Raw genomic sequence first — 25,389 nt, 5'->3', positions numbered from 1 at the left:
AGAAGAAGGAAGAGGAGGAAGACGACGATGAAGATCTTAACGACTCCAACTATGACGAGGTGAGCAACCGGTCTCTTCTCAATCTGTAAGCTGCGCCTCGCGCACGTAGACCAGACTACGCGACTGCGCTCTAAGCGAAAGCGTTGTTGTGGTGACAGTTCTTCCCGTCTTCGATGTCACTACACGTTTACGGCGTGTTATTAGCTGCTGCGAACTCTAAAAGTCTGACCGCGTTATTCTGACGGAAAGGTGCAGATTAACCGGGTCATTCATTCCCAGCACCAACGCGTTCAGATTCATTGGGCGTGTGCGTGATTTGAGCATTCAACACTGCGCGCAAAAATTGTAGATGTGGGCACATGCCCCGATAGAGCAGATGTGGCTGGGAATTAGGTTCCTCGTTGGTAATGGCTTGAAAGAACATTTTTGCGTGGAAGCACATTTGCCCGAATCCCCTTATGCACAATACTTAGCTGCCTTTATCAGAATGAACAGGTGAACATTTTTAAGTGGCACTAATGTCTTTCCTAGTTATCTGAACACTTGAACAATATTAAAGAAACGTGTATTTACTGTAACGAAAAGAACTCAACGTGACTGGCTCGCAAGCTCTTTGCTTAGAGGCTCGAACAATGGGAGCACATAATATAAGTAGTATTGGCTGGGCTGCATTTCTCAAAAAATTGGTTGAAACAAGGGCACACCCGCATTTAGAAATGTGTATTGAACAAATTTTCATTTGATTAAGGTTGCACTGTAGTGGAGAAGATGCACAAAACACTGTGCACTGCATGAGGCTCACGTGGTTGATGCTATGAGCTAGGACTGCTGCTTTATGACTTCTTTCAATCACCCGCTATAGCCTTGTTCAGTTCGCTATTTAAACAGTAGCGAGTTCCTTTATGTAAAATGTGTGCTCTACAGTTTCACGTATATTGTAAACACAAGCATGCAGGTTTTTTTTTATTAGCGGGGTTTGAGGGAAGAGGTGCACTGTTTTAACTGCGACCTGTCAATTCCAGTTTGCAGGCTACGGTGGCAGCCTGTTCAGCAAGGACCCCTACGACAAGGATGATGAGGAGGCAGATGCCATCTATGAGGCCATCGACCGCAGGATGGACGAGAAACGCAAGGAATACAGGTCAGCAGTACATAGCGCAAGCCTTCTTTGACAGCTGAACGTTTCCTTCTGTCACGGATCATCCATTCTTGACAACCTTCCTGAAGTACCTGGAAAGTTCACAAGTTTGGTCTCTTTTCACAATTGCACGAATATTGCATAAGATATGTTATCCCCATACTTATGGAGAGGTTACTAGATGTGGTACAGTAGAACCCCGCTGTTACGTTCCTCACTGGTGCGTTTTCCCGGCTGTTACGTCGTTTTCCGCCGGTCCCGGCATAGCTCCCATAGAATACAATGTATTGGGAACCCCGCTATTACGTCGTAACTGTCGGACCGTTCCCGTATGATACGTCGCGAAGTGCGCTCGGAGCCGACCGAGTGACTACCAAAGAGAGCGGCCATGGTGCATTTTCACGCAGCTTGGCCTCGTTTGACCGTAATATTAGCCGCATGAGAGGCGCAAGCAACAGGATCTTTCAATTGATGCAAACAAAAGCATGGCCTTCGAGATTCGCGTTGCAAAGATGGCGTCTATGACGTAATTGCTCGCGAAAGCAAGGCCTTCGAGATCGGCATTTACTATTGACAAAAGCACAGCCTTTGAGATTTGTCTTGCACAAACATGGCGTCTATGACGTAATTGCTTGCGAAAGCAAGGCCTTCGAGATTGGCATTCACTTCTGCCATCACGTTGGCGTAGACTCATCATCATCGTTATTTGTCGGAGGACGGGAGGAGTTCGAGCGGTTCGAGCTGGTTGGAGCTCGCATGGTCGTGCGCGCGGTTCGCGGTCGGACTCGCCGCGCTGGTCGTGATTGCGTGTGCTTAGTTCTTTCATGCTTACAGCTGTTGGTGTTAAAAAGATCACATACGTTGATTACATTTCTGTGGATGAGGCCGTCCCCAGCTCCGCGTTTCTATCCATCGACTAGATCGCGGCTGAGCGCGCCAATTTTCGTGCTGCTCGTAAGCATTGAAATAAAATTCTGTACCACTAAATATTTTGTCGTTTTTTCTGTTTTTCGGCTCTTACGTTTCCCGTCTCTTACGTTTATTTCTTACGGTCCCTTCAAAAACGTATCAGCGGGGTTCTACTGTATTAATTTCCTTTATGGACAAGCTCTCTAGTCAATCAGTGAGTGAGGCTATATGGGTTTGTTTGTATGACATCCTCTTTGTTGGGCTCTAAAAACGTCCACACTACAACAAAATAGCAGCCCTGCAGTTTGTAAATGTCTGGTATGAATATCTTTTATTGTCCATAAATAAGCATGCTGATGTTGACTTCTGCACTTCGTAAACTGTCCTTTGTGCTGTGTGGTGTGAGTGGTGCGAAAAAAATTTGCTGCTGCCACTTTTGGCAATCGAAGGCGCCAATGTAGCCTGAAGGGTGCGGGATGTGTACAGATGTGAAGATCAGTCTAAGACATGACAGAAACAGCAGCTCCGTTGCAAGTTAGGCTTTCACAGCTGAAGCAGTGTGACTGTGTTACCGCAGTTTCAAATGCTGTCTGAGGGTGATTGTTTTTGGGATTATGTACATTCCTGGTACAGTAAAAGCTGGTTAATTTGGATTTCTAGGGACCGGAAAAAATGTCCGAATGAACGGAATGTCCGAATATCGAATGGTCGAAATATACACAATAAATGCAAGAGTTTTTTCAACATACCATCACTTTACAAAGTAATCGCGGATGCGTGTCTGTTTTCGAGCAGAAATTTGCGTGGACACAATTTTTCTGAGCCCTTCAAGGTGCTCAGCAGCTCGCATGCTGTCTGCTGTGCCAAAACAAAATTCTTCAAGGACGACGAGGGCCTCCGCGGCTTCCTTCACAGTACGAAGGGGCCTTTGTGGCTCAAGGTGTGGCTGCTCCTTTTCAGCCTCTTCATTTTCGGATTCGTCGCCATGCATCACTTCCTTGACGATTTGCTCATCAGTCAGAGAGCCGGCAGTGGCAACGCCATCATCAATGCCGATATAATCTTCGAGTGTCACTGCATCAGACATAACGCTTCCGAAATCCTGCCCGTCATCGGCACCGTCGTCCGGCGACACTTCGGCCACTGCGGCATCGTTGGAGTCGGGTACAACAAAGCCACTGTGCCTGAAGTAGTTGGCAATGGCGTGCGCAGGCGTGTTCTTCCACACATACGCAAGAATGCTAACTGCGCTCAGGAGACTCACATCGTATTGTTTGCCGACGTCAAGGCGCAAGAGCAACTTCTTGTTGGGAGAGCCCATTTTTCAGGGCACGCAAAATTTCTACTTTGGTGGTGAAGTCCTTCGCCTCGTACTTGGGCCGCTTCGCCGTTGTTGCCATCGGCGGAGAGTGCGTTCACACGAAAAGTCAGCACAAAAGCACCAGCAACAATCAAGCTAAAGGAGCCGTACTGAATCGTTCCTCGATAAAACGACGTTCAACGATGCAGCACACCAACCGGAACAAAGCAACAAATGGCACCGCCAAACCCACACGCGAAGAAAAGGCGTTCAACCAGTCTCAAATCAAGCCAAGTCGATCATTGATGTCTATGGCGATGCTGCGTTTGAGCTTCACTTTTGGTCCGAATTGTTCTTTTTTCATTTTCGAGCCTCACCAGCGGCCCGAAAATCGCTGAATTGTCTGATTTGCAGTCAAATCTGTCCGAAATAACGAGCGCCCAGTCTCATAGGGTGATGCGTATATTTACAGGGACTAGATGACGTGTCTGAATTAACCGATTTTCCAAATTAACGAGAGTCGAATTAACGAGCTTTTACTGTATAAGCCAACGCTCGCGGTCGCGTATTCTTTATGAAGCATAAGGTGCAGGCATTTTGCTGGTTCAGATTCTTGTACTACTTGATCTGCTGGCCTGTGTAGTTGTCCGTGTCACACTTCTGGGGTGTTATTGTTCTTTTTGACAAAACTCGCCACCTTATTATCCTTTCTTTTTCTCTCGCTCATTATCTATTTGAAATCTCTCGTGCATTTACTACAAGGCATAGAGTTTCCTAATAATGCACTAGAGGGAACTCTGGCACTAGTGTTTATGGGTGGTGCAACGCATGGCGCTTCAGCCAGCATGGGAATGATGGGTAGTACACAGATTTGTCTAAGCTTTGTTCTTTCGGCTCGGTTTGGCTCCGTGTGGCCTGCAGCCGCTCTGTCGCAAGACAAAGTTCAGCAAACGTTTCAGCAGTTCAAAAGCAGCAGCAGCAACAAAAGTTCAGTAGTTCCACTTCACCACATTGACCTTTTTAGGCTCACCAATTCAAATCGGGTCACGAGGTTCACGACGGTTCATTCTGTTATCCGAAACGAACGCAATAAACATAGCAATAAACAAAGCCACAAGTGCTTTCGAAGCCGTAAGCACGAAGATTAGGCAAACCCGTGTACTGCCCATCATTCCCATGGTGGCTCAACGATCGCAGCACAAGAGTTCCCTCTAGTTAGTAATATTGGGAAACTCTACGCTACAAGGTACAGAGCAAAAATTGTACTTAATGCTAAGCCTTTAACGGGTGAAAATTCGCAATTCACGCACAATTTCCTTTTTCTTCGTCTTACAGAGAGATGAAGCTGCGGCGGGAACTGGAGCGCTACCGTCAAGAGAGACCCAAGATCCAGCAGCAGTTCTCCGACCTAAAGGTCAGCTGTGCCTACTGGTAGTATGCTTTCCATCTTGCTGTCACATACACAAGTGTTTTTTTGTATGTGTTTCCAATGGCAGTGTACAGAGACATTCTTACGCTGTGGGGACCACGGTAAGAACCTTACGTTAGATCTTGTTCATTAGAATAAAGACCTTTCTCATTGTGCAGTTATTTGTTACTCTACTGAAAGGGATCATTGGATGCACCTCGTCTACCTAGCACAACTAAGGGTGTTTCATATTCCATAACTACCATTACTGTGTGTTGGTTGCAACTGACGTAAGCCCTTGGTTTCTGTCCAGGACTGCTTTTCATGTAATTGGGTGCAGAATTGTTGCAGACAGTGAAATCACCTGTTTGAACACTAGTGGGAAGCCTCATGATACCAGCGTGTGACATATTAATGCCATAGTTGGTGTGGCACAGCTCCTAAGACAAAGCAGTCCTTGCCATGTTGCTCCTGCTGTTAAGTTTGCAAACATTTTCTGGACCCGTCGACCCTGATGTAGAGTTTGTATGTGTTTTTATGTACGTGAAGTTCTGTGTAAGCGCCCTCCCCGTAGTAACAAGGGTAATCCAAGAAAAGTTACTTGGTCAGCCGTGGACCATAATTCAAGATGACAGCTTCATCTGCATCTTGCAACTGAGTGGCTGCAATTTCATCCTTGGTGTTTGTGTCAAACAGTAGTTTTATTCCAAGTCTGTGTGCATTGGCCTTCAGTACAGCGTCATCACTAGTCATGATCATGTAATCAACCACGGTTTAATTCGCAGCAGTAGTTTTTAAAACTTCTTAAAGAATACCTTACACGCCCCAGAGGATGCATTGAGTTGAAGAGCTTGCAGCAGACGGTAGTTTTGTTTTTAGATGATGGTACACTGGCCAAATGCTTTCAGAAACGGGCGTTTGCCAACCACGATTGTTAATAAACCGCATTTGCCCACAGCAGCTTTCTTGAACAGTCATTTCATTTTCACTTGGAGCTGTACATACACAATCTCACAGACATGGCGTGAGTTTTTCAGGTTGAAGAGTGCTTCTACCATGAAAGAAAATGCACGGCGGGAGAAAAAAAAAAGAAAGAGGGAAGGGGGGAACGGGTGTTGTTTGTGCTGCTCGGGGCGCCTGCTTAAACTCTTACTGTGTAACACACACTCAGATATAAGAATAGCGCCACTCAAACAAATTTCCTTTCGTAGAGTTTTATGATATGGTCCACACGGTTATTCATAAAAACTCAGCTTGAGAAAGAGGCTGTGAGTGAGTGTGGGCCCCGATCGTTTGATAATCTGGCAGGCCAGCATCTATGTCTGGTGGATTTCACAGTGACTGCTGGGCATCATTGATTCTCCTTCGCATGTATGTCTTTCTGTGATGCAGAGAGACCTGGCACAAGTCACCGTAGATGACTGGAAGACCATCCCTGAAGTTGGCGATGCCCGCAACAAGCGACAGCGGAACCCTCGCCCTGAAAAGCAAGTGCAGTCTTAATTCTCTTGATGCTGTTGCATTTCACTGCAAGTTAATCAAGCCAACAGACAATGAAGCTAAAGAAAGCATGGAGAAAAGAGTAGTGTAGTAGTTACTGTATGCACTCGCCTAATGATTGCACTTCACTTTAAAAAAAGTTGATGCAAATGTAGGGGTGCGATCATTACGTGGGGTGAATTGTCCACGAAGAAAAATATTTTATATTATGTAGTTGCAGCATGATTGGCGTGCTACCGTTTTATTTATCTCTTATTCTGTAACTCACCCCTCAATTTTATTCAGAGTCTGAGACCCCGCTGCCATTACCACAAGATTCGTTGTTGGTACTGGTAGTGTCTTTGCTGGCGGTATTGTTACAGTCCCACAGTGACTTGAAAAAAAGAAACCGTGCAGTGTTGCCTAGTGCATTTTAGACATGCCTGACCAGTGCAAAGCAGTTTTTGATCACCTGCAGTGCAATAACCTCTCAATCTAGTGCCGCTACGACCGATGAGGACGTTGGCTCGTATGCCTGGCAAGCGATCGCTTTTGGCGATATTTTCGCGTCCTGGCCCCTAGGGTCTGTGCAGGAGTATGTATATCTAGGTCAATTCTTAACAGGAGAGCTCTCATGAAAAGGAAATATAAAAAAACATGGCTGATCCCTCTGTCATCGGAATCTGTATAACACGAAAGTAAAACGTGTCTTCACAGACGTAGTTGAGCGTTTGTTGTGCATTGTTTCGCCCCGAGGGCGAAGGAATGAATGCTATACCTACAAGTTGTAATGTCACGCAAAGAACGGCAAGCAGCTCGAAACTTGCGACGCGCTGCTCAAGTACAAAGGACGCACGGAGCGAACATACACTGGATGAGCGCGAACTAACAACTGTCACAGCTCGACAGTTAAAGCGTGCTGGTCAAATACAAAGGAGGACGCACGAAACGAACGCACAAGTATACACAGGATGAGCGCGAATTGTCACAGTTGTAACTTATTTGTTTGTGAGTAGCGCTATCTTTTCGCAAAAGTGGCCACTGCATTGAGCGAAGTGACCTTCGTGCTCTCTGTTGTAACTTCAACGAAAACTTACGGTGAGAGCGCAAGATGTACAAGATAAGCGTGTGCGCAGGAGCGACCACGTCCTGTCGAGGCGCGCGCTAATCCGCGTGGGGGACGACCTTTAAAGCCCTTCACGCCATCTCGCTAGTGATAAAGAAACCCGCTAATGAACCGGATCTCTGAGTACCGCCACTGGCAAATGGTGCATATAAATAGCGCGCCGTTAGTAAGACGAAGAACGTGCCGTCTGTGGCGGAGTCGTTCCGCGCTGCGCGCTGGAGATCGAGGGGTCATAAGTTCAACTCCCAGTGACAGAACTTTTTCTTCTAGTTTTTTCTTTGCCATATGTTAGACTTCATATTTTACAACGTCATATCCGTGACGGAAATGCGTCAGTGGAGCCGTGGTGTACCCCGGCATAAAACACTTTCGTGTTAATAATGAATGAGGATGTGCTGGAGCACGTATATACGGCAGGCATTTCCAAGTTATGGCTGGCATTTTACTGCTGCCCCTAAACTAAAAAGTGTACCGTCATTTCATATTGCCAGTTCTAACATATAGGGCTGAAACTTGGTAGATAACAAAGAAGATTGAGGGAAGGTTACAGACCATGCAGTGATTGATGGAACAGAAAAATATATGCATAGCATTATGACATGGAAAGACAATGCAGTGGATCAGAGAAAAAATGGGTGGCCGATACTTTAGTTGACATTAAGGGGAGACGTGGGTCTTAAAAAATGTTCTTTTTTAATGTTGAATTCGAAATCTTTAAGTATATATATATCTAATAGCTGCATTAGAACAAAAGATATGCAATTTTTAACACATATTTAAGCATATTTCTTACGTTGATTTGTGACAACTTTGCTTTGTCAAACAGAAAAACAAAGTATGTGGCAAGATTGCCAGGAAGCTGGTCTAGCCAGTGTTGCTATCTATTTTCTCACAATGTTCTTCGCCAAATTACAACTCTCGATGGTCAGAAATAGTATGCAGCAAAAAAATTTCAGTCATATTTGCGTCTATTTATTTTGCATTCAAAGTTCATTGAAAACAATGAGATTAGCATCACCAGCTAGACCAGCTCTCTGGCAGTCTTGCCACATGCCTTGTTTTTGTGATTGACAAAGCAAAGTTGCCAGAAATCCCCGTAAGAAATGTGCTTTTAGAAATTGCGCATCTTTTGTTCTTATGCTGCTACCAAAAATGTAATTAGAGATTTAGAATCTGCAGAAAAAAATTGAATAAGTTGGTTAAATTTCATTCACTTCATCCAACTAATAAAAAATCTTTTAATATTGACCTGGACATGGTCTGTATAGTGTGTTCGACAAATAACCGGAGGTTAATTTGAGCAGAGGAATGGACACCAGTTGATGGAAAGCTCAGCCGAGAATGGCAGGAAGTTAGGTGGTTGATAAAATTAAAGGATTTGCAGGCATAAAGGGGAATCAGCTTGCCCGAGACGGTAAATTGGAGATCATTAGAGATGGTCCTTGCCGTGCCGTGCACGTAAAGGAATAGGTTACTGCTGCTGATGGTCACATTCACATTTTTAAAAATAAATTTCGACATTATCTTTGTTGTTGTGTGGTGTGACACTCTGATGTGACTGGAAGTTGATTAGTGCGTGGCTGTGTTGTGGCTGTACTTATGCACATGTCACGATGTATGCAGTTATTCATTTGGGTTGGTCGTGCGGCTTTTCGATTCTTTCAGGTTCACACCCATGCCAGACTCCATCCTGTCCAAGGCAGGCATTAGTTCGGAGTCTGTTACAACGATTGATCCACGTCAGCAGGTGGGTGGCTACTTCGTAATAGGTACTCGTGGGCTAGCTGAGAGACGGAGGTTTTAGTTTAGAAAGGCAAAGACGGCCTGGCAATTGTGTTTCTGTACATTTGCGTTGTGAGTGTTACAAGGAGAGAAGACATTGGAAAGAAGTTCAAATGAATGCAATGCAGGAGAACTTCTTTGTGAGGAAATGACGTATAATGTAGCATACTGTGTATGACGAAAGCAGAGTTCTCTTGCACATGGTCATAGTTGCAGTGCTTGGATTTCTTACCTTGCTTTTAACAAATGAAACCTTCCTCAGAAGGGGATATACAGAGATGCTTTTTGAAGGAAAAATTTTACTACCATATTGTGCTGCATTCAGTGAAGCTAAATTAACCGAAATTCTGAAATCCTGAAATAATTTTAAGTAGAATTTTCTCCCGGTCACGGTAGGAAGTCAATGTATTTTTCACCCCTTATCTCGAAATGTTCTTGCTCTGGACTCCAAATATCTTGAAATCTCAACTGTAACAGCACCTCGGAAAAAAATTTTCCAAGGCTGTGCTGCTGCAACATCATCAAAAAAAAGAGAAAACAGAATTCTCTGTAGTAGCAACCCATGCGGCAGCAGGGCGGAACTCGCACAGCGAGCAGTTGCATGAAAAGAGAGTGCAGGCGATGCTGCCGAGTCTGACACCGCCGAGTCGTGCTTCTTGCTTGTGTCGGACTGGCATCTCCTTCAGAAGCTGCAGCTTATTGCTTGGCATAACCTGACAAGCCTGTTGTCGGTAACCATTGTGCAGGCGTACGGAAGTGGCCTGACGACACCATTCCCAGGCACTGCGACTCCTGGCTGGGCCACTCCGTCGGCTGACCTCGACTTGCGGAAGATTGGCCAGGCTCGAAACACCCTCATGGACATCAAGCTCAACCAGGTCGGTAGTTCTCTCTGCCTTCAGAAAGGGCCATGGAAGATGAGTTAAGGGGGGAAGCGGGTCTTTGAGACCGAAAATCAGAAAAAAAATCGAATTTTTGAAAATGTTTTATTTGGATTCTGCCGCTACTGATGCATAACCTCGCCAATTTTCATTCGTCTTAGATCAGTATTTTAGCCGTGACAGCATTTTATGTGCCATCAGCGAGCTAAATTTTTAGCGATGAACGCGTAAAAAACGGGCTTATTCAGCGCTGCGCTGTTGCCGTTCTACGTTCCCTACGGCAGCCATCTTGGTCGCATTCGAAAGAGCCGCGCTTTTTCTTGAATATCCCGCCGCCCTTGTTTCCGGCCACTCAGAATTCTCATAGAAAATCCGCGCCAAAAAAAGGTCCCTCCGCTTGAGCCTATTGGCACAGTGAGCCCACGTGACTAAATAACGCCTTCCGATTCGTCGGGCCTCCCGCGCTGTCTGCTACAGTGCACGCAAAGCGGCAAGTGATGTCGCCGTAGTATAACTGTGTTTTTCGTCGATTTTCGTCCGTAAAGTTCCAACCCGCGCAAGCTGGCAAGAAACTGGAGCAGGCGTTTTTATCATCCTCAACAAAGACTGCACGTTGCGGCGGCTTACTGGCACGGCGCCAAGCGAGCTAGACGAAGTACGCCGCAGCCGCCGGGAGTGAATTAGGCCTACGCTCTCGGCCGCGTTTTGGAACTTTGATCGTGGCGAAGCCACATCGAAAGTTGCGCAGCGCTCATAAATTCGAAAAAAAAAAAAAAGCGAGATCACGGCTCGGGTGCATCAGAAGCGCATCCAGCGGAGGACGGCGTGGCGGGGGAACGCGATTCATCGGTCGAAATGCCGACTTCACCTGTGTCGGCGGCCGCCTCGACGACGTCAGTGATAGGCAGCGTGGTAGAAGGATCGACACGACGTTCTTGACTAGCGCCGATCGTGTGCAACAGCAGAAAAAGACTGAAGATAAGATCTCCGGCTTATCGGCAACTTCCGCTAGCGAGCGCAAGCTGCGGACGCTCGCAACAGCGTGCGAGGGCTCTGACCCGTCGGCGGCTAACTACGGCATCGTCGACTTCTCCGCAATCAACAAACTGCTTGAAAGGACATGCACTGGGGCCGTTTCGATTGGAAAATGTGATAAACTACTCTCCTGGTGTCTTCTAAGGCATTTATTTGCAAAGTAAAGCATTTTTACTTGTGTAGCGCTCCTTGAAGATACAGAGCTTTGTTTTTTGCTTTTTTCTCAGTTTCAATTTTTTGGCCACCTTTCATTTTTTAGCGAGCGTTTCTCAGCTTTGGTGCACGCGATTTTGATCATTTTTATATTACTGAAAAGCTGGATGTTTAGTGAGTGCAACAAAGTGTCATATGTTACTATAGAAAAGTGTAAGTTTTTACAAGAGAGAACAAAAATATATTTTCTCGTTAATCGAATGGCGAACTTTGAAGCTTCATAACTTTTGTTGTAGGAAAGCTAGAACCATAAAATTTGCTTTTTGAACTCTGATAACTGTAGAATGCAATGACATTTAATTCAGCAGGATCCGAGTAGCCAATATATCAAAAAGGTGATTAAACGAAATTTAAATGAATGATTAATTAAAAAAATTGTCATAATTGCTACATAAAAACTGAGTTCATATTTGATATTTACACATGTAAATACATGATCACCGAAGTTTTCATCATCCTAACTTAAATAAAAAGATGCTTCATGTCAAAGTGCCTCTTCCCCCCTTAAAAACAATGCTTTGAGTCTTTTCTGATTTTCTCAGTTTCATTTTTTCAGCCAGTGTGCAATCTTCTGATCACGTTTTCTCAGCTTCCACAAGTTCAATTTAAATCATTCTTCTTTTGTTTAGAACCTAAGTGTTTGGTAAGTGCCGTACTACTACCAAGTAATGCAAGATAATGTTATTTATTAAAACAAATGTCACTTTTGATCAAAGTAATCGAGCTGGTACTGCAAACATGAACTTCAAATGCCTACAACTTTTGTTCTGGGCAAGCTAGAATGACGAAACTTGTTGTTTGGCACTCCTTGGTTACAGTAGGTTATAATGACATGGAGTTTAGCAAAAACTATGCAGTACATTTTTTTGGAAAGATGACAAAAGATTTTTACCAAAGTGTCTCTGTTAAGGAAGAATGGTATAACATACATTAAAACAAGCTGTGTATTTAAGATCAGCATACAAAACTACATAAACCTTGAAATTTTCATCATTCTAACTCAAATTTTGAAAAATATTTTTCAAAGGCCCACATATCCCCTTAAGTGTGAACCATGTGGGCCTAGGTTATGCTTGCGCACACACTACGCATGAGTATGGGTTCCGTTTATATTGCATGCAGTCCGTGTAATTATTGCCTACTGAGTAGGATCAGGAGTACTGACACAGTTTCTTGTACTAGTTGTAGAAACTCAAAACGCCTGCACCTTGCTCATAGACTGATAGTCTCAAACCTCGTTGTAATGAAACATGATGTAATGAAATTTCCATTGAAATCCTCATAGAGGTACATTTAGAGAGCTCATCATATCGAAATTCAATATAACAAAGTTCTCAGTATAATAATGTATTTAGGTTTTTAAAACTTCGTGCCCATAAAACACCTTACATTTTTAAGCTCAATATAGTGACGCTGGTTCCTCATAAACAGCGATGATTTGCTATCTGAAAGCCATGATCTTCCATTCCGCAAAACAAAGGTTTTCGTATCTCAATTTCTTATTGCCAGAACTGGAGGCCTGCTTCATTTTCTTTCCCACCTTTTTTTTTTCTTTTTCTGCTAGAATGGGGGGTATGCATTTGATTGCCACTTTAGGGTGTGTTCCAATACTCACCGTAGACGGCTGAATAGACAGCTAAGTGGACATCGGCCATCTTAAGACCCATTCCAATTCTCACGTAGCCGACAAAATAGACAGCTTCGAGAAAGATAAAAACGATGCAGGCTACTTTGCTGTCCAAACAAGGTGGCGGCTCAGCGCGATGGTCGCGTAGCTCGGATCTCGCCGGTATGGTCGTCTGTACACGAGTAGGTGCTTTTCAAGGTGCTCAATGTAAGCTACGTTAATTTTTTCATAGGTTTGAACACGAAAGAGGCTAAGGAAAGAACATTTACGTTTGTTTTTCTTAGCTTTCTCTTCTCGACGCGAGGTGGCATCACGTCGCGTAGACGTCTTCTAGACGCGTTCCATTTGTCGGACAACATGACCTCGATGCTGTCTTCTAAGCTGTCAGCGTAGACTGTCTGCGATGCTGTCCAGAATTGGAATACAGCCTTAAGAGCTGTAATGTAATTTTCTGCATTAGGAGCTATTGAAAGTGGGTGTACGCTTAAATGGGGAACATGCTGCAATCTGAAAAATACTGCCTACAAACTTGCAATGTTTTTCGACATTTCTTCTGCCTCGTGTTTAAGTTTATGCATAGGTTGATTCAACCAATTTTTGTTTGATTTTTCCGGAGTAACATTAACAAAAGTCTACTGTATTTTTGTCTGTGCATGTGTGGTGGCTACTGCTATGATTGCAGTGTTGCTGCAGCCTGGCGGGACCAATCTGCCCATATTGATGGGTTTGTGTGGTTAATGCTGTCCAGCTGAAACGTAAAGCTGTGGTTCCTCCTTGATGTGTCGCAGGTGTCGGATTCTGTCAGTGGCCAGACTGTAGTGGATCCCAAGGGCTACCTGACCGACTTGCAGTCCATGATTCCCAGCCACGGGGCTGACATAAGGCGAGTGGTGGTCCTTCTACTCTCCTACGGGATTTTCCTGCATTGTGTCTGAAATTAATTTTCTGTGTGCATGTCTTTTTTTTTACTTATCGTATATGTACCAATTGCCACTATAAAAGAAAACTGCGATGTAAAAATAAAGTCCAGGCGTCCTGATGCACTATTCATTTACTACGCATGCAGTTTTTTTATGCTACTCAACTGCTGACCCAAAAGACACGGGTTTGATCTTGGCCGTGGTTGTTGCATTTCAGTGGAGGCAAATGCTAATGGCTCGTGTACTGTGCGATGTGTCAGTGCACCTTAACCCTTTGTAGTCCAAAACCGTTATCCACCTTCCATTCGTTCTGGTCCAAAACTAAAGAAGAGCAAAGCTCAAGTGAAAGAGGTATACTTACACTTCTACAGTTTGTGACTCAACCACGAAAAAACTTGTCGAGCAGTGCCCAACCATGGACTGCTGCAGCCATGTTGCATTGTTTGTTGGGAGGTGCCGACAACGGAGCGCAAAGGGTTAAAGAACCCCAGGGGGCCGAAGTTACCAGGAGCCCTTCACTACAATGTGCCTCATAGTCCGAGTCGCTTTGGGATGTTAAACCCCAGAAGCCTTCCATTGCACTCGTTATCAGCTTTTCATTGAAATGCACGTTGCGTGATCCTTGGTACAGTTGAACCCTCAACAGGGGTTCTCTCGAACCTGTTCATGGCTGGAAATCTTGGCCTTTGTAAAGAGTAGTGGCTTGTTCTTTTTTTTTTCGAATTCTTTTCCCCATTTGTCCACCTTGCAGTGACATCAAGAAGGCTCGGCTGCTGCTCAAGTCCGTCAGAGAGACCAACCCCAACCATCCTCCGGGTGAGTGCTCATGCGGTCTCACTTGTTCATAGTTCATTCTTCGTCTCTCTTATACACTTTGTTTTGTGTTATCTGTATGCCAGAAGTACAGGCTTGTGCAATATGGGAAGCGTTACATTCCTTTCCAACTTACAGTTACTAGAGTTGTGTGAATATTGTGGATTTCTTCAGCTTTAGAGAGAAAAAAAAAAGGGACTTACTATTTGTATTCAGCAGACATTCTATCGATGAAATTTCTCTTTTTTTTTTGTAGACTATCATCTACAAACTTAGCTGTAATAACTGCCAAATACATTTTAGTGAAACCTCGTTAATACGTACCTGCCGTGAACGCGGCATAACTACGCACTAAACGGTAGTACGCATTAAACACCAAGTACAAATTTGCATCTCCTAGCGTACGCCATCGCAGCCAGCAAAGAAATAGAGTGCCACAGCAAATATTGCCTAAAGTACCCACCGCAAAGCCTTTTCTTTCTTTATGCCATAGTGGAGAAAAGATCCTGGCACTCTTGCACGACCGCACGATAGCGCGCAGTGGCGACGCCGAAGGGCATTTCGAAACTATTGCAGGGTCCGGGATACGCAGTCAACGCAGTGACCGACATAGCGGCAGAAAGGACAGTGTCTGCTTTCCGCGATATATGTGTGTGCGTCTAACCGCGATCTGCCACTAAACAAAAACTGACACAGCTCCAGTGAAACGCGGTACGACTGCGTGGAGCCGATCGTCTCCCGGCTAGTTGCGTGCACCGTGTTGCCTACTCGGCTTACGCCATCACTACCGGGCCGCTTGATGTGCCACACGCGCGCATTTGTCGTGGAAATGTTGTTCGTACCCACTTCGTTCCAGATCGTGCACAGATGCGGCGAGTAGTTTGTTCGGTTAACGCAGCAATGACGAGCTTCATGCAAGCGATGCGCACTCCACGACGCTCTAGAGGTCCTGGCAGCCGACGGAGGCGCGCTGGGTGGTCGCCTAATAAAAGCATGCAGTATGGTCACAACCGCGCTACTCTTGCTGTACCGTACATGTGCGTTTAGTGTGATAGCGTCAATGCAGCGAGGTTTCTCGGCACCCGCGACCCGCAACGCTAACTATGCAACAGCGATCTGCTTTTGTTTCTACAAAGCGGTGCGCGCCTGCTGACGGCTTAGTAGCATTTGCTGTCGGGCTAGTTGGTACATGGCTGAAGTTCTTCGTCCCTGTCCGAACATTTGCGCTATCAATTCAACTTCAGCCTTGAAGACGGCCCCGCACAACGAGGCTGCAGCGATCGGCGGCCTAGCGCGTTCAGGTTGTCGCCTAATAAAAGCGTGCAGTAGGCTTAAAAAGCAGCGCTGCGCCTCACGCGTGCCTGAGCAGATAGCTGAAGATAGTTTTTGTGATAAGGTTGTCGGCGATAAGTCATGCCGGCGCGTTTGTCGGTGGCCGCCACCTCGCCTTCGTGCTTTCCCGATGCTTACCCGCAAAGGCGTCGCCGCAATCGCTCGGAAGTTGGAATCGGTGATCGACTGATCTGCGCACTTCTCAAAAAGACGGAAGACCTTTGGCGGCACATTGTAGCGTCGGGAAGTTGAGCAGCTCAGTAAAATTTTATGGCCCAAAATGTTATTGCGGTACGCAGGGTACACACTAACCGGTAGGCATAGGGCGAACGACTACGGCCTAAGCGGTCAACGAATGTATTGGGCTCTATGGGATTCGGTCGGGGATTCATCGCAACCACGTTTTAACCGTTAGTACGTTTAAAGCGGGTATGTATTAATGAGGTTTGACTGCATACTAATTTTGGTGTTCTCCTTAAAGTATGCGGCTGAGTTACAAGTTAAATTAAAAAAGAAAGAAAGCTAGAATTTTAGTTTTTTTACATAGTTAAATCTGTGACTTGTCGGAGAACATTCTGCCAAAGTAGCTACATTCCTGCATTGTTTCTGGGAGTAGATAGTAAAAGCTGTAATATACCACTTAGTGTCTATGAATTGAAAATTAAAAGTATTGTTTGCGCTCTACTGTTTGTTGTCAAACTGCGAGACCTCATGCTTGAATGTAGGCCTAAAGTGAAAACCACTTATATGGTACGATTTCTTCCATGACTGCACAGCCTGGATTGCCTCGGCACGTCTCGAAGAAGTGACGGGCAAGATCCAGACGGCTAGGAACCTGATCATGAAGGGTGGCGAAATGTGCCCCAACTCTGAGGACATCTGGCTGGAAGCTGCTAGGCTACAGGTAAGCACTGTTAAACATACACTGTTTTCAGCTCCCTTTGTCAGCGACCTTCAAATGACTTTGAGTTTTTAAAAGCCAGAACTGATATCCGGGCACTGAAACGAGAACATCCGGGCAACCATTCAAAAGTTAAGAACATTCAGTCTCTGACCCCCAGCCCTTTTCACAGAACCGCATTACATAAGCTAGTTACTGCCCAAACGAGTTAAAAAAAATATTGCTTCTGAGTTTTTCTTTGTGTTTGTTCACATAATCACTGAAACTGTAACTTCTAGTAGGCTGAAGGTTTATTTGCCACTTCCAATGGTGACATTCCAAAAGCAGATACATACAAGACGCCGTGTGCTTTGCCCATGCTCTTTTCAATGCCAGTGGTCCGCGAGCGGCGCGGGTTTCGCGCTGCCTCCTTTGAGAGGTGGCACCATGCTGCATGACCAATCTGCTTTGCAGGTAGCCATTTCATGCTTACATGTACTGTCTATTACGGGAGAGCCAGCCATTTGTTTTTTTTCTTCATCTCTTGATGGCGCGTGTCATAAGGAGTAGCCAGAATACAGCAGATGTGAAAGCCATGCACAGAAAACTGCCTTGCGGAATTTGAAATGGTCAAGCTTTGTCACATGTCCAAGAACCAATGCAGTGGCAATGCGTTTCTCAAGTTCTTGCAGCATCCGCATAGTGCACGCTCCTGCGCTTCCAGATAATTCCACTCCTATGTGATACATAAAGTGTACTTTTCTGATATTTAGAAATCGTGTTCGTCAGGGCAATAAATTTGCACGAGTTAGTATGGATGCATGTTGAGAATTTGCAAACAGTGCTAGTGTGTGTCTTGCTTGTCTTTGTCCGTGTAAAAGTTGTACTGCTTATTGAAATCGTGATTACTGAGGAGGCAGGGGGATGCAGAAAAACATGTTTTATTGGTTCCAGTGCGAATCGAATAGCAAACACTATTAGAAAAATATTCGAAAGTTCGAATATTTGTACACCCCTACTATTCTTCTTTGTAATTTCTTGTTTGCATATCACTTTGCCATGACTACACTTTTCCATGACTGAGGTACGTAACAGAGTACACAGTCACAAAACAAAGTGAGAGACTCAAGACATGAAAAGATGCTGTAAGAGCGTTGGATAACCTTGTAAAAAAACGAGCCTGCCACTCTTGTAAATGTTGCTTGACAGGTTTAGTGATGGCAGACTAAGCATTGTATTGGCAGCCCATTGTCTTTCAAAACAGCTTTTTGACATTGTCTTCAGTTTCAAATATCTTATGCTCTCTAGCTGCTTCTGGGTTCATGTCGCCTAAGTTCTGGGTTCCCACTGTGCAGCCAACAGACCTGGCCAAGGCTGTGATAGCACAGGCCGTGCGCCAGATCCCCAACTCGGTGCGGCTCTGGATCAAGGCTGCCGACCTGGAGAGCGAGCTGAAGGCCAAAAAGAGGGTCTTTCGCAAGGTACGCTTTTGTCTCTTGCAAATGTTGGCTACTCTGAATGATTCTGATGGCTGCGAAAACAAAACTGAGGAGTCTGGGGAGTGTTGAACAAGCAATGAAAAAGGCGATGGTAAACATGGTCACAAGCGGGCTGATTATTCAACGCGGAAATTTGGACTAGTTGGTGGCTGTGGAACTTGTGCATCTTAGCAAGTGCAGCAGAGCAAACACAAGAGTCTGTCTACGTGTGTCTTTCTCTTGTGTTTGTTCCGCTGCACTTGCTAAGATGCACAAGTTCCACAAACGGGCACTGTAGGAGACATCAGCCGCATCTCAACTCGATCAGTGTGCAAAACCCGCCTATGCATGGATGGTTGAGCCTCGGGTGACACTTTCCTGTTTGTTACATCTGCCGAGCTCTTGTACTCCAAAAAGACCAGTCCTGTTTGGTAGTTCCCATGGGGTCGTGCGTATGCCATTTGTTGTGTTTTTTCCTTCTCAGTTCTTTTATGTTTATAAAATGCAGTGGCACACAGCCAATGTGCCAATGCTCCAGTAAATGTGCGTACAGCGACTGCTGAAAATGGTAACTTTGTAGCAGCTGCCTGTGCGACTGCTGTTCGCATGGTCAGAGGGTCATCAGCAGCAAGCGTTGACAGAACGTGAGGCATTGAACGCGAAGATGAAGTGGGAAAAACCATGAGCAGTTAAAAGAAATGTTTAGCACCATAAAAGGCAGTTTTAGTCTTAAAGGGACACTAAAGGCAAATATATTAAGTCGACGTTGATTGTTGAAATAGTGGTCCAGAAACCTCGTAGTGCTACTTTTATGCCAAGGAAGTGCTTATTTTGAAATAAAATCACGTTTTAGTGGTCTGCATCGCGTTAGCGCACTTCAAATCACCCGCCTGAAATCAGACTTTCATACGTCACTGCTGCCGTGCCCAACGTTGCCCGCTTTTACTGCGCGGCCGCCGACACTAGTAGTAGCAGAGCGAAAGTAGCGGGACCCACAGCAGCAGCAACGGCCATCGAAGCCATTTAAGCTTGCCGCAGCCGCCGCAATGGATGTGGACAGAGAACTTGACAACGAGACATTGGCTCGCGACGCTGGGCTGTACGCCGCGGCAGTACGCGATCCCGAAACTACCACTGAGACGCGACCGCGTGAGCAAAGCAGGGCACCGGGCAAAGCGCAGTTCGGTGAAAACGGAACCTTTGAACCACGCGCGCCGCTCCCCATGGCATCGCCACAGAGGTTCTTTTTTCCATGAATCAAACAGAAACGAACAAATGGCATTTTATTACGTCTTTTGATGCACGGAAGGTTTTTTTTTTATTGCTGCTAGTTTGATTACTAGTGATTTATTGTAGGCAGACTCTCATACGTCATCGGGATCACTTCGAAAATTCCCCACTCGTGGCGCTCATCATGTGATACATTTAGCTTAATTTCTCGGTAAGTAGGGCACTGCTGTTGATAATATTGCCGTTTTAGAAGTTGTCATACATTGAGCTTTCAATCTGACATAAATTTTTATTTGCCTTCAGTGTCCATTTAACATTTCCTGCTCTCCACTCTGCTTGAACTGGCTTACTTGCCTAGTCATCTGGATTGAGTTGAGAAGAAATTACTTATCTGAACATTATGCTCATGCAACCAACATTCAGTGTTTCTTAACACAGTTAAACACTCGTAAACTATAGCCTTCGAGATCACGGCAGCATCAGTCGCTTGTCACACGTGCCAGTTCAACACAGTCACTCCTCTAAACCCTAAAGCACCGAGAATTTGTGAATGGCTTTTAGGAACAAGACGAAATTGTCATGAATACATTGCTGTCAAAGCGTCTAGACACAAATCTAGAGTGAATGCAAATGTCAGTTGCAAACTCACAGGTCACGCAGTGCATGATAACGATTAACATATGAGAAGGATGGCACTGACTTAGGTAATGGCATCATGTCTATTTTTTCACTTTTGTCGTCTGCTCAGCTCATCCGTCGTCTGCATGTTTTTCGCAGCCGGACGGATTGCAGAAACATGAAACAGCTTTCTGTAGAGCTGTCTGTCATGTGGATGCACCATTCGCAGGTCATGTCTTTGGGTTTGTGGAGGCAGCCGTATTGGATTCCATTGCGTGCTTTAGCTGCTCAACCGGCTCAATGTTTCCCTGGGCTTACTTTCAGATGAAGTGGAGGTGCGGGTCTACATGCGGTTGATTGTACGTTGTATGCACAGTTGCACTTTTGTTTGCTGTGTGAGCATAGCAGGAGCCCAAGAACATTGGGCTAAAATAGTCTAACTGTAGCTAAAGGCTGTACAACCACCTTTGGTTATGCCCTCTGCACAGGCCCTGGAGAGCATTCCGAACTCTGTGCGGCTGTGGAAGGCAGCCGTGGAGCTTGAGGAACCGGAGGACGCCCGCATTCTGCTCAGCCGTGCCGTCGAGTGTTGCCCCACCAGTGTCGAGCTGTGGCTGGCCCTGGCACGACTCGAGAGTTACGACAATGCCCGCAAGGTACTCTGCATCACTGTAGTTTCTGTACTTGGTGTATTTTATTCCTCTAAGCATGGATTTTCTTTTCTTGAACTGTCAGTAAATACAATAAGCTTCAAGAAATTTCTACTGCCTTCTGTTCAAAACTTTATTTTAAACCTCAGAATTTATCTTTTGAGTCAACCTGGACAGCAATGAGTGTCATTTTTTTTACATTTTTTGCTTAGGCTATGTAAATTTGGTCCTGAAATGGCTGATATAGAATCAGTCGAATGATCAGGTGTGTCTAATTAAGCTAGAAGCAGAAAAGAAAAGGCAGCAAACTCATTACTGTCTCATTTGGCAGTACAGTACTCACGGATTCAAACGTGACATCAAATGTTTTAGTACAACGACTGCTTTGCGCAATTGCTCGAGATAACCACATCATGTCACAACGAATCTGGTCTTTAAAGATAATGTTGGCTCTGACCTACGCGTTCGAATAGAAATTACGTTAATATGGCCCGAACTGAAGACGGTGGAAACGAAAGTATCTGATTTACTTAGCCCTAAATCGTCCTATTTCGATCCGTGAGTGCTGTACACATATTTGCCCCAATCTGCAAACTGAACAGGTGTCCACATTTTATGGTTCCAAAATAGAAACCAATGCAAAAATAACCCCATATAAATTGAATTCCTGCCAAGTTTTTAGCAAAAAGACTTGGGATATCTCGGATTCCGGCAATTTGCATTTGCTGTCCTGCATTTATCAGAGGACTCATCAGCAATCAAAAACAGGATGGTGGTTCTTGCCAGACTAACCAATTCGCTAGGTCATTCTGCGATGTGTCCTGTTTCTCCCCAATGCCGAGAACACGTGATGTGACTTGTTGCCAATATTATTTGAATGAAATAACTTATAATTAGAGCTGTGCGAATAGCAAAATTTTGAGTGCGAAGCGAATTCGAATATTGAAGTGTGAGTGTGAATCGAATTGAATATTTTTCGAATATTTCTCGAATATTTCTAGAATGTTTCTTGAATACTTCGAAGCGAAATTGCAGAAAAAATAGTTGGAGAGGATTCCTAAGCATATTCCTATGGGATAGCAACATGAATGTTTCTTTTCGCTAGGTTGATGAAGCACTGGCGGGGTGGTGTTTCATGCTGTCTTATCAAGAATGAGGCAATGTAGAGGCTGAATTGTATTTATGTACATGATTTGGTGCAATCAAAGTGTTGCCAACAACACTTTACACGTGATAGGCAAAGATGCCATTTCCTCAGCCTCTCCTCCTCTTTCTACTTCTGTGGAAACCCAACTGATATGGCAGACAAGGGTGTGCTCCCTTCAAGTTCGGAGTTCCAAATCTGCCTCGTAGACATCAATACATAAGAACATCTGAAATTTTAGATGCTAAAAAGCTTCGGTGTCCGATTTTTCGGACTTCTTGCCCAAATTTCAGGTCCAAAACAGCATTAATTGAGCCCCCACCTCTGCCGCATCTTTCATCACCATGTTGGAACCAGCGTTTGAGTTAATACATTTGAAACCGTAGCGGAGCTTGAAAGGCAGCTTTGCCGCAATACGGGGGTGTGATGAGGTGAAGCGTATTTAAAATCTAGGGACCACTTTTAATTGGACATTGTGCCTTGGCTAAGTTCGACCGTAACGGAGCTTGAAAGGCAGCTTTGCCGCAATCCGGGGGTGTGATGAGATGAAGCGTATTGAAAATCTAGGGACCACTTTTAATCGGACGCGTTGTCTTTGCCAAGTTCGACCGTAACGGAGCTTGAAAGGCAGCTTTGCCGCAATACGAGAGTACAGTGGGGTGAAGCATATTGAAAATCTGAAGGGGTCACTTTCAATCGGACGTTGACTGTATTTGTCTTTGGGAAGTTCGAATAGTTCGAATAGTAAAATTCGAGTGCGAATCGAATCGAATAGCAAACACTATTCGAAAAATATTCGAAATTTCGAATATTCGCACACCCCTACTTATAATTTGTAAGTGCTGTCATAATAAGACTACTGAATGTAGCATGTCTTTGTTATCAGGCTCTGGAAACTTGCCATCCATGGTCACCACCTTGTGATGCCAGATGACGCTTGCCCAAGCTAGCTCTAAGTTGCTTTAAGTGCAGTTTTTGTTCTTGGTTTCGCATTGGATTACGTTGCCAGAGAAATTTTCTGGTAAATTTTCCCAAAAAGAAAGCATACATCACAGTTCGATAAATGCTGTACTAACTCATTGTTCTACCAGGCCGACATTAAAACTTCCCTGTAGCAGGTCGAAAATAGGCAATTTCAACGCTAGATGACGTGTGTTTGATGTATTCCCTGTACCCTAAGCACCATGAAGGTGGATGCTGTTGCTATTAACCCATATATGCCTAGTGTCCTACATATAGGACGCTTCTTTGATGCACTCTAACATCGCTATCTCTTTAGCTGATGACTAGCACCACCTACAGCACATCAAGCAGGTTTCATTCTCAACGTGTGCAAGCATAGACATTGCTTGCTTTTCATGCTGCCACGTGCCGACCGCTTTCTCCGGGCAAACGTGCGCTTTTTGTGAAAAACGCCATGGAGAGGAAGAAGTGCACGTGAAATGCCGACCGCTTTCTCCGGGAAAACGCGTGCTTTGTATGAAATACGTCATCGAGAGGAAGAAGTGCAATGTCGGTGTGCACGTGAAATGTTTCAAGGCTTACCACACCCGCACATAGCACCCCTAATGCCCAGTGTCCTATATGTATAGGGCGGCTTGAAAAACAGTGTTGCATTTACCTGGCAGTAAATAAAGATCTTGTGCTTTCTTTTGAGAGTAGAAGTACACTTTGTGTGAAAACAAATATTTGTTTTGTCATTTTAACACGAAAGTGTTTTATGCCAGGGTCCACCACGGCTCCACTGACGCATTTCCGTCACGGATATGACGTTGTAAAATATAAAGACTAACATATAGCAAAGAAAAACTATAAGAAAAAGTTCCGTCACCGGGACTCGAACTTATGACCTCTCGATCGCCAGCGCGCAGCTCAAAACGACTCCGCCACAGACGGCATGTTCTCCGCTATGCTAACGGCGAGCTATTTATGTACACCATTTGCCGGTGGCGGTACTCAGATACCGGCGGTACAGCGTGTTTTCGTTATCACTAGCGAGATGGTGCGAAGGGCTCGAAGAGCGCGCTTTAAAAGTCGTCCCCCACGCGGATTAGCGCGCGCCTCGACAGGGCGTGGTCGCTCGTACGTCTTGCGCTCTGCCTGCAAGGTTCCGTTGAGAGCACGAAGGTCACCTCTCTCACTGCAGCGGCCGCTTTTGCGAAAGGAGCGCGCTACTCACACAGAAATAAGTTACAACTGTGACAGTTCGCGCTCATCCTGTGTATGTTCGTTCCGCGCGTCCTTTCTGCTTGAGCAGCGCATTGCAAGTTTCGAGCGAATTGCCGTTCTTCGCGTGACATTACAATTTGTTGCTGCAGCATTCATTCCTTCGCGCTTGGGGCGAAAGAATGCACAACCAACGCTCAACTACGTCTGTGAAGACACGTTTCACTTTCGTGTTATACAGATTCCTATGACAGAGGGATCAGCCATGTTTTTTTTTCTGAGTTTGGGCATATATGGGTTAAAAAAGTTGTTGCTAACATTGTTGGGGCCGGGAGCTTGTAAGATGACCAGTTCAGTTTAAATTGTTTGGTGGAGGCTAATTTCAGGAAGGAATCTTCTATTGGCATGGGCTGAGACTTTGGTAGAGATCGAATTATCCGAAGTAAAAGTAACGAAAATTCACCACGTTTTACTCTTAGTGACGATTTGTTGCCTATTCAATAAGTATTTTCAACAGTGTTCTGTAAATTATTCTGAAGGAGTCATTATTGATATGTGTTTCGTTACGTACATGTAAAGTTCCTATAATTTGAATGCTGTTGCTCCCATTCTGCCTACACCAGCACTCCTCAGCAGCTGTAGATATTGTAATTAAATACAATGACTATTGGAGGCTGGATATTAATGAGAACTAACAGACAATAACGCCAAGGAAAGTACAGGGGGTCTTATCTGTAGTATTTAGAATATAAATATGAAGAAAGTAAAGTGGACGAAAAGATGACTCGTCCACTTTACTTTCTTCACATTTATATTCTAAATACTACAGATAACACCCCCTGCACTTTCCTTGGCGTTATTGTCTGTTGGTTCTCATTAATATTGTGTCTAACAAAGATAAACGAGCCCTTGAAAAATCATCTACTTTCCTTTGGAGGCTGGAGCAAGATTGGGAACTTATGAGTGCGATAAGGCATTTTTATGATGTTCATGTGTGTCCATCTGTCTTGTTGTGACAGGTGCTAAACAAAGCCCGAGAGAACATTCCAACCGACCGGCAGATTTGGATCACAGCTGCAAAGCTGGAAGAGGCCAATGGGAACACACACATGGTTGAGAAGATCATTGATCGAGGTGAGACTTCGAATTTCGAATTCGCTTCAATTCGAAATTAAATTGTTGAAAATTTCGAAGTATTCGAAATGATCGAATAGGTGCAAAATGTCCGCTTGTAACCGCCCTGTAAAGGTGGTTTCACTG

At 44.9% G+C, this 25,389-nt stretch overlaps 1 protein-coding gene across 1 annotated transcript in view; it reads left to right on the top strand.

Moving 5' to 3' along the window:
- LOC119383761 (pre-mRNA-processing factor 6) overlaps positions 1-25,389 on the top strand; it is a gene marked incomplete at its 5' end in the record, with an annotated part of 54,028 nt that continues 28,639 nt past the window's right edge. Inside the window, 12 exon segments of the mRNA XM_037652060.2 lie at positions 1-59; positions 1,023-1,141; positions 4,683-4,761; positions 6,148-6,242; positions 9,026-9,107; positions 9,889-10,020; positions 13,687-13,781; positions 14,570-14,634; positions 16,740-16,867; positions 18,199-18,324; positions 20,658-20,825; positions 25,149-25,263. Of these exon segments, the coding sequence (XP_037507988.1) occupies positions 1-59; positions 1,023-1,141; positions 4,683-4,761; positions 6,148-6,242; positions 9,026-9,107; positions 9,889-10,020; positions 13,687-13,781; positions 14,570-14,634; positions 16,740-16,867; positions 18,199-18,324; positions 20,658-20,825; positions 25,149-25,263 (1,263 nt within the window).

The sequence above is a fragment of the Rhipicephalus sanguineus genome, chromosome 2 (assembly GCF_013339695.2).
Source record: "Rhipicephalus sanguineus isolate Rsan-2018 chromosome 2, BIME_Rsan_1.4, whole genome shotgun sequence".
Taxonomy (NCBI): Eukaryota; Metazoa; Arthropoda; class Arachnida; order Ixodida; family Ixodidae; genus Rhipicephalus; species Rhipicephalus sanguineus.
Note: the sequence above shows the minus strand (reverse complement) of the source record. Positions and strands in the feature narration are given on the sequence as shown.